Genomic DNA, 9252 nt, shown 5'->3' on the forward strand with positions numbered 1-9252 from the left:
CATTCGAAAAGATGAAAGACTTAACAGCAATCTATGTTTGTTCAATATAGCCTATCAGTTGCATGACTCTGTGATCCTTTCCTATAAAATCTGTGTGTTATGATCCTGCTCCACAGCTACCTGATGATGGAGCAGCGCTCCGAAAGCTAGTGCTTTCAAATAAATGTGTTGGACTATAACCTGGTGTTGCGTGATTTTTAACTTTATCCACCCCAGTCCAAGACCGGCTCCTCAAAACAGTTTCTAGCGAACGCATCCCACACCTCCCAGTGCTGCCAGTAAACGTTACAATGCTGATGAAATGATACAGTACCTGCACTCCTGAAAAATTTACAATTTTTAATGATACAAGCTCCTCATTCACTGCTCCATCTGATACACAACATTGGAAACTTAGTGAAGCTGAAAGAAATGAGCAGCTTTAAAACAAAAATCACTTGGAGCTCACAGCTTTCAATGTGAGTCTGAGCCCGATGGTAAGTTCAGGTAACCTTTATTGTGACCCAAGTTTGTTACAGCTTCAGATCCCCTCAGCAAAATGGCATAGAAAAAAGTAACTGATATGTTTTTAAACAGCTCAAGGTCAAAACCCACACACTTCCTCCCACGTTCTTTACTATTGGTCAGCACCTAGTTATCCCTTTGTAACTGGAAAAAGTGAGGACTGCAGATGCTGGAGACCAGAGCTGAAAACATGTTGCTGGAAAAGCGCAACAGTTCAGGCAGCATCCAAGGAGCAGGAGAGTCGACATTTCGGACATGAGTCCTTCTTCAGGAATTCCTGAGTTTTGGTTTTCTTCACCACCAAAAATGGTTTCATCGTTAAATACTGAACTCCAGGTTTCTGACCGAATTCCAATTCCGCCATCTTCCGTGGCAGGATTTGCCGGAACTCGGTTGTGAGTCCAGTTGATAATGGCACTAGGCCATCGTTCCTTCAAACCCCTGCGATGACAAATGAACTCGCTGGTGCCTCCGCAGGAGGGAGGAGCAGGTAAAGGCCTTCCTGCACTTGAGGCAACTGAAGGGCCTCTCCCCCGTGTGAACCCGCCGGTGGGTCTGAAGATTAGAGGAATCGCTGAAGGCCTTCCCGCACTCGGGACAACTGAAGGGTCTCTCCCCCGTGTGGACCCGCCGGTGGGTCTGGAGATTAGAGGAATCGCTAAAGCCCTTCCCGCACTCGGGGGACCTGAAAGGCCACTCCCCGGTATGGACTAGCTGATGCCTCAGCAGGGCAGAGGAATCGCTGAAAGCTTTCCAGCACTCGGGGCAGCTGAAGGGCCTCTCCCCAGCATGGAGCAGCTGGTGCTTCCGCAAGGTGCCCACTTGACTGAATCTCTTCCCACACTCGGGACAGCTGAAGGGCCTCTCCCGCGTGTGGACACGCCGGTGGATCAGAAGGTGGGAGGAATTGCTGAAGGCCTTCCCGCATTCTGGGCAGGGGAATGGCCTCTCTCCAGTGTGGACCCGCTGGTGAGTCAGCAGGATGGAGGCCCGGGTAAAGCCCTTCCCACACTCAGGGCACCTGAATGGCCTCTCCCCCGTATGGCGCCGCTGGTGCCTCAGCATGGAGGAAGCCTGGGTAAAACCCTTCCTGCACTCGGGGCAGGAGAATGGCCTCTCCCCCGTGTGGACCTGCTGGTGCCTCAGCAGGGTGGAGGCCTGGGTAAAACCCTTTCTGCACTCTGTGCAGGAGAATGGCCTCTCCCTGGTGTGACTGCGCTGATGAGTCTCCAGGGCAGACGGGACACGGAAGCCTTTTCCACAGTCGCCACACTTCCATGGTTTCTCCACAGGGCGAGATTCCTCGGGATTCTCCATGGCCAAAGCTTCACCTGCACACAAACATGTGTATAGCCCCTCCCCGCCGTGAATTCCTCGTTCCAGGCCGTATCACTCATCCATGCTCCACACTCAGTGCGGTTCAACAGTCGGGTCTCTCATCCAGTCCCACTGATGCTGAAAATGTACTGAAACAGGAACCAAAAAGCTTTGCTCCTTCTCACAGAATCTAAGTTGAAAATTGCTGAGGTCCTGATGGATTGAGTGACTGTCAGATATTGATGTCAAAGCAAGGATTGCAGATGCTGTACAGTGAGTCGAGAAGTGTGCTGGAAAAGCACATCAGGTCAGGCAGCATCTGAGGAGCAGGAGTGTTGATGTTTTGGGCAGAAGTCCTTCATTTGTTGATTTGAAACTTCTATCTTCAAATACTCTGTGAAAAGAGATTATAAATGTCATCACTGTCAGTCCAGAGTAGAAACTCAGAACAAGCAATTCTACTTTCTGCAGAATATTATTTTCTTTTACTATTCCACAAAATTGAAAGCACCATCCCACTCCCTCCCTCTGTTTTCACTCCATTCTAACTAATTCTCCTGAAGGTACTGATTCAGGATCTTACAGGGGCAGAGAAGCAAAAATATCAAGACTGACATCTCTCTGAAGTTTGGATGACTCCAGCTGAAAGCTAATATCTTCCACGACATTGGGATGCTGCTGAGAGCGAGCAGGTCTAATTTTGGGAAGCAAACAAAAATGTTAATTCAGGGTTAACCCGCCATGCAGCTTCTTGAGGAACAACCAGACACGAAATGGTTAACGCCCCCCAGGAAGAGGGGAACAAAATGAGACATCAAGGCATTAACACTGACACCAGAGAGAAACTGAACATACAGATGTGGCAAACATTAGTGGCAAGCCAGAGTCATAGAGATATACAGCACAGAAACAGAGCCTTCAGCCAAACTCTTCCAGATATCCTAAATTAATTGAGTTGCATTTGCCAGCACTTGGCCCATAAGCCTCTGAACCCTTTCTATTCATACACCCATCCAGGTGTCTTTTACATGCTGGAATTGTACCAACCTCCATCACTTCCTCTAGCAACTCATTCCAAACATGCACCAGAATCTGTGTGAAAAATTTGCCCCTTCTTATGCTTTTAAATGTCCACCCCACCCACCCTCACCCTAAACCTTGGTACTATCTCGTCCTGGACTCCCCGTCCCAGGTAAAAGACCTCGTCTATTTACCCGATCCACATCACTGATGATTTTAAGGTCACCCCTCAGACTCTGCCGCACTAGGGAAAACAACCCCATCCTATACTTCCATCTTCACTCACCCGAGCAATTAAGATTCACACTTGAGTTTGCTCCCTCCCTGGATTCACTCCAGTTGCTCAGGTGAACAAAGGTCCCTCCCTTCTCTCTCTTGCCCCCAGGATGAAGAGTTGCCCAGACGGAAAGAGTTTCACTCTGAAACTGACAGGGCCACTTCCGCGTTGTGACATCAATAGTGATTCACAAGGACGGACCCAGGCCAACACTCAGCCCCCGCACTGCACCGGCTCCGGACGCCGGCGTGGGACTGACCTGCATTACACCTGCTCCGGAGGGACGGCAGCATCCGGCTGACCCTTACTGCGCCTGCTCCGGATGGACAGCATCCGGCTGGTCCTCACTGCGCCTACTCCAGACAGCCGGCGTCCGGCTGACCCTCACTGCGCCTGCTCCGGACGGACGGCATCCGGCTGGCCCTCACTGCGCCTACTCCAGACGGCCAGCGTCCGGCTGACCCTTACTGCGCCTGCTCCGGATGGACAGCATCCGGCTGGCCCTCACTGCGCCTACTCCAGACAGCCGGCGTCCGGCTGACCCTCACTGCGCCTGCTGCGGTCGGACGGCATCTGGCTGGCCCTCACTGCGCCTGCTGCGGTCGGTGTCAGACTGACCCGCATTCCGCCCGCTCCAGACGGCCGCCGCAGGACCTGCGCTGCCCTGCACAGTTGGGAAAATCTCTTCCCTTCAACAAATCCCCATAGTGTGGAAGCAAGCAATTCGGCCCAACGAGTCCACACCCATTCCTCTACAGTCACCCTCTGACTAATCCACCCGAACCGGAGGGCAGAACTAGAAGGCATAGGTTTAGGGTGAGAGGGGAAAGATATAAAAGAGACCTAAGGGCAAACTTTTCACAAAGAGGGTGGTATGTGTACGGAATGAGCTGCAAGAGGAAGAGGTGGAGGCTAGTACAATTGCAACTTTTGAAAGGGATCTGGATGGAATATATGAATAGCAAGGGTTTGGAGGGATATGGGCTGGGTGTGGGAAGGTGGGACTAGATAGGTTGGGATATCTAGTCAGCATGGACAAGTTGGATCGCAGGGTTAGTTTCTGTGCTGTACATCTCTATGACTCTATTTCAGCTCAGACAATACATGAAAGATGTGAGATCAGAGCCTGTCTATCCTAACCTTGAGTCAGGCTGGTTCTATTTTCAAAGTTGAATTTACATAATACTACATGTATTGATTGCCTGGAGATTGTTCATTTTAGGAGCAAAATAGAATGTATCGGCAAATATAATGCTGCAAACACAAATTCACTGCCATGGACTTGTGTCTACACACACACGCACGAGAGAAATAAAAAGTCTATTTCTGTGCTGCATATCTCACAGACATGGAGATAACAGATGCTTTATTTCTGTGGTTGTAAATGTTGTTGTAATTTATAGCTGGGTACTAATAGTATATGTAAGGGACAGAATTCCTCAAAATAGGGCACTATAAGAAACCTGGGAGAACCCTATTCTGGTTTACTTATTAGTGAAAAACATTAAGCACAAGTATCTATTTATTTCTAATTTTGTTTCGTTTTTCTTGTTTGATTCCCTGCTCTGACAACACTGTATCTGAATGGTTGACAGGTTGAGATGGTGGGTTGGGTCTCAATTGACTTCAATGTTTTGTTGTTCCAAATGGTGTAAAATGGGTGTCAAAGCTTCAGCAGAAATCCAGCAGAGCTGACAGACCGACATCTTATTCTTAGCGAACAGGGAGATCAACAGAGGAGAGAGAAATCAGGACCTGAAATCTGAGCTGACACCAGACTACCCTGGGATCAATGCTTTGATTAGCAGTGCCAACCCTCGACCTTTACCTAGCTTCCCATTTGACTAACCCCTCAATATTAAGGATACAATCCTTGTCATCCTGAAGCTGGGTTAGCCATGGGAAATGCAGGGTTATAGTTCCATAGTAATAAAAGCAGGAGTAGGCCATTTGTCCTGTCAGGCCTACTCTGCCATTCATTAAGATCATGGCTGATCGGTTCACCATCGCTATTCCTCCTCCCTGCATTGTCAAAGCTACCCTTAATTCACCAACCATGCAAAAACCCATCCAACTGTGTCTTGAATATACTGAAGTGGCCTCTACTGCTTCACTGGGCAGAGAATTCCATAGATTTGCTACTCTCCAGGAAAAATAGTTCCTCCTCATCTTTGTTTGAAAGCTACTCCCCCTAATCTTGAGGTCTAGTCTCACCCAACAGCAACGAATTCCCACTTTCCACCAAAATCTGGGATAGACAGACTCACTCAGTTGTTTGCTCTTAAATGAAAGATTTCACTGTTACAACTTCTGCTCCCAGTCAGGGCAAAACATCTTTGACAGCTGCTCTGAAAGTCCAGTCTTCACAACCACACTTGTGAATCATTCTTCTCTCACCTCAAATATGCACCGTCTAGTTTTGGACCGCACCATCCTGGGGAAAAGATCTTGGGTATTCACCCTATTCATGCCCGTTACAAACGTCAATAAGGTCACCCCTCAGTCTCTGATGCTCCAGGGAAAATATCCCTGGCCTATTCTGCCTCTCCCAGTAGGTCAAACCCTCCAACTCTGGCAACAGCCTTGTAAATCTTTTCAAACCTCTTTCAAAGTTTCACAACATCTTTCCTATATCAAGGAGACCAGAATTGAATGCAGTGTTCCAAAAGTGGCCCAACCAATTTCGTGTACAGCGGCCACATGACCTCCCAACTCCCATACTCAATGTTCTGACCAATAAAGGAAAGCATACCAAACGCCTTCTTTACTATCCTAGCTACCCAAGACTCCACTTTCAAGGAATTATTAACCTGCACTCCAAGGTCTTTGTTCAGCAACACTCCCCTTAACTGTGTCAGTTCTGCCTGGATTGCTTGACCAAAATGCAACTCCTCACATTTGTCAGAATTAAACTCCATCTCCCACTCCTTGGCCCAATGACCCATCTGCTCAATTCCCATTTATAGCAAACTCTCTTTCCTCTCTTATTGCCTCGAAGCTGAAAATCTCCATCCCACACACTCCCTCCATTCTCACTTTGCTGAACCTAATTCCTGCTGCATCTCATCCTGAAGGATCTGGTTCATGCTGATACACAGACCCACACTCTAATTGAAGCATACAGAATACTGAATGGCCTGGACAGACTGGACATTGGGAAGATGTTTCCATTGGTAGGAGAGACAAGAACCTGAAGGCACAGCCTTAGAGTAAAGGGAAGGCCTTTTGGAACAGAGATAAGGAGAAACTTCTTCAACCAGAAAGTGGTGAATCTTTGGAATTCATTGTCACAGCAGCTTGTAAAGGACAGGTCATTGAGAATATTTAAGATGGAGGTAGACAGGTTCTTGAGTATCAAGGGGATCAAGGGTTATGGGGAGAAAGCGGGAGAATGGGGCTGAGAAACTTATCAGCTGCGATTGTGTGCTATCAGCAGAATGGTCTAATATCAGCTCCTATGTCTTATGGTCTCTTGCTGTCCTGGACACAGAGGGTGAGAATTGGAGCAGGACTAGGACATTTGGTCTTTCTAGCCTGAACCAGTATTGCACCGATCATAACTGGATATGAAAATACCTACATTTTGGTGGATAGGCTGGGACATTTTTCAGTGGAATATAGGAGGTTAAGAGGTGACCTTACTGAGGTTGATTAAATCATGACCGATATAGCTAACGTGAATGGCAGGTGTCCTTTCCCTTGGGTGGGTGTTTCAAGATGAGGGAGCAAATTTTGAAGGAGAGAGGAGAAAGATTTGAAAGACATGAGGGACACTATTTTTCATTTTACACAGAGAGTGGTTCATGTGTGGAATGAATGTTCAGAGGAAGTGGTGGATGCAGATGCAGTTATAGCATTTAAAGGACATTTGGATAAGTATCTGAATAGGAAAGATTCAGAGGATATGGACCAAATACTGGCGGGTGGGACTAGTTTAGTTTGAGAACATAGTCAGCATGGACTAGTTGGACTGAAGGTTCTGCTTCTGTGCTGCCTGACACTGTAACAGTTCTATACTGGTCTTGAAACCATTTTCTTGACATTCCCCATAAACATCCATTTCATTGTTGTTCAAAATATCAGATGAACTCAGCAGTGAATACGTTCAATGACCCCCTAACTGCAGGAAGACATCCCCACTTCTGAACTCAATTCCTCTTGCTAATATACCACTTGCCTTGCTGATTGCTTGCTGCACCTGTCTGACAACTGGCAGTGACTGGTGCAGAAGGACACTGAGGTCCCATTGTACATCTACACATCATCCTTCATGAAGGGCTTGTGCCCAAAACATCAACTCTCATGCTGCCTGACCAGCTGTACTTTTCCGATGCCACACTGCGACTCTGATCTTCAGATTCTGCAATCCTCACCTTCTCCACATCCCAATGTATTACATTTAAAAACGCACCTCTTTTCTGCTTTTTTTTGCCACAACAAAGGCTATAGCTTCACATTGAGGTACTGCATTTGCCATGTGTTTGCCAACTGTGACACTGACCTTGTCCAACATTTCCAGAGTCTGTCTGCACCCCAGAGAATCACTCCCTTTCCTTTCAGCTGCTGCAAATCAACACTACATGAACAGGGATATCGGCTGGGTGCTGGCAAGCAGGACTAGATTAGGTTGCAATATCTGGCCGACATGGACGAGTTGGACCGAAGGGCCTGTTTCCGTACTGTCCATCTCTATGACTATAATTGAACACCAAAATGAAAACTAAATGGAAAAGGGGGTGAGAAAAGAAAGTGCTGTACTCACAGACGTTAGACAGAAGGAAGTTACAATCTGGGGTGAAGCTCAATCTTCACAGCAGCGACAAAACCTTATGCTCCTCCTTCTGCATTCAGACAATAGGGGTGCTCTAACTGGCAGGAGGACCAATCTCCATCCGGTCCTCCAGGCTTTACCATTGGTCTATCTACAGGAAGTCGCGTGCAGATCTTCGGACTTCGAGGAGCATGCGTACTACTTTGCTGACACGGGTGAGCATGCGCTTTCCTCGCTGACACCTCGGAACATGCGCAGTGTGCGCTTTGGTGACCACTGTTACTGACAGATGTAAAGAATCGAAAGGCCAAAAGGAGAAAAAAACGGCTGGAGCCACAATTTTATTTTTCCCGGTGGCTCGACGTTTTATTCTTTTTGCATTTTGTCTGGCTGCTCAACTTTTGTAAGTCTTTTCACCAGGGCAGATGAAGTTGTAAACTAGAGGGCATCGGTTTAAGGTGAGGGGAGAAAGATTTAAAATGGTCCGAAGAGGCAACTTTTTCGCACAGAGGGTGGTGTGTGTACGGAATGAACTGCCAGGCGAAGTGGTGGAGGCTGGTGCATTTACAATGTTTAATAGGAGTCTGAATAGGAAGGGTTTAGAGGGATGTGTTAAGTTCGGATATGGCTAGATCAGTTAAATTCCCTACAGTGTGGAAACAGGCCCTTCAGCCCAACCAGTCCACACCAACCCTCCGAAGAGTAACCCACCCAGACCCATTTCTCTCTGACTAATGCACCTAACACAATGGGCAATTTAACATGGACAATTAACCTGACATGCACATTCTTGTACTGTGGGAGGAAACCGGAGCACTCTGAGGAAACCCACGCAGACACGGAGAACGTGCAAATTCCACACTGACAGTCACCCGAGGCTGGAATCGAACGTGGAACTTTGGTGCTGTGAAGCAGCAGTGCTAACTACTGAGCCACCGTGCTGTCATTCAAGTAAATTTCTCCTCGGGGGAGGACGGACAATCAAGAGTCAACCATACTGCTATGGGTCTGAAGTCACATGTAGGCCAGACTGGGTAAAGAATGCAGCTAGGACAACTGAGTGAATCCTTTCCCACAATGGCAATTTCCTTCCCTAAAAAGGATATGAGTGAATCAGATGTCTTTTACCCCCACTAATTCAAAAGATTACATTAGTTTTGGTTCCTTCATATGTAAATCCCACAACTTTTCGAAAGTTACATTCTCAAGATAGCTCTAACAATCGGTGCCATCTCAGCTCAGATAATGCATTGAAAGTATGAGGTTAAAGTCTGTGTTCCAATATTTCTATCCTACCCATGCCCCTTATTTTATAATCCCCTATAATGTCACCCCTCAGCTTCCGACGATCCAGGGAAAACAG

General features: G+C 47.4%; 1 protein-coding gene across 2 annotated transcripts; it reads right to left on the bottom strand.

The window, feature by feature from the left end:
- Positions 1–324: 324 nt before the first annotated feature.
- On the bottom strand, positions 325–7967 carry LOC132807829 (zinc finger protein 239-like). Of its 2 annotated transcripts, none has more exons than XM_060821815.1 (2): positions 7881–7967; positions 325–2215 (listed from the first exon to the last, which is right to left on the bottom strand). In XM_060821815.1, exon 2 carries the CDS (start codon positions 1819–1821, stop codon positions 922–924), a length of 900 nt encoding a protein of 299 aa, XP_060677798.1. In that variant the 5' UTR covers positions 1822–2215; positions 7881–7967; the 3' UTR covers positions 325–921. The 2 variants fall into 2 exon arrangements, with proteins under 2 accessions (XP_060677798.1, XP_060677799.1); XM_060821816.1 differs by lacking the exon at positions 7881–7967 and adding an exon at positions 3378–3449.
- Positions 7968–9252: the final 1285 nt, after the last annotated feature.

Source organism: Hemiscyllium ocellatum (genome assembly GCF_020745735.1).
Source record: "Hemiscyllium ocellatum isolate sHemOce1 chromosome 27 unlocalized genomic scaffold, sHemOce1.pat.X.cur. SUPER_27_unloc_25, whole genome shotgun sequence".
Classification (NCBI taxonomy): domain Eukaryota; kingdom Metazoa; phylum Chordata; class Chondrichthyes; order Orectolobiformes; family Hemiscylliidae; genus Hemiscyllium; species Hemiscyllium ocellatum.

Bases quoted from the DNA above. Each gene is read 5' to 3' on its own strand.
- LOC132807829 (XM_060821815.1), bottom strand. From the start codon at position 1,821: ATGGAGAATCCCGAGGAATCTCGCCCTGTGGAGAAACCATGGAAGTGT.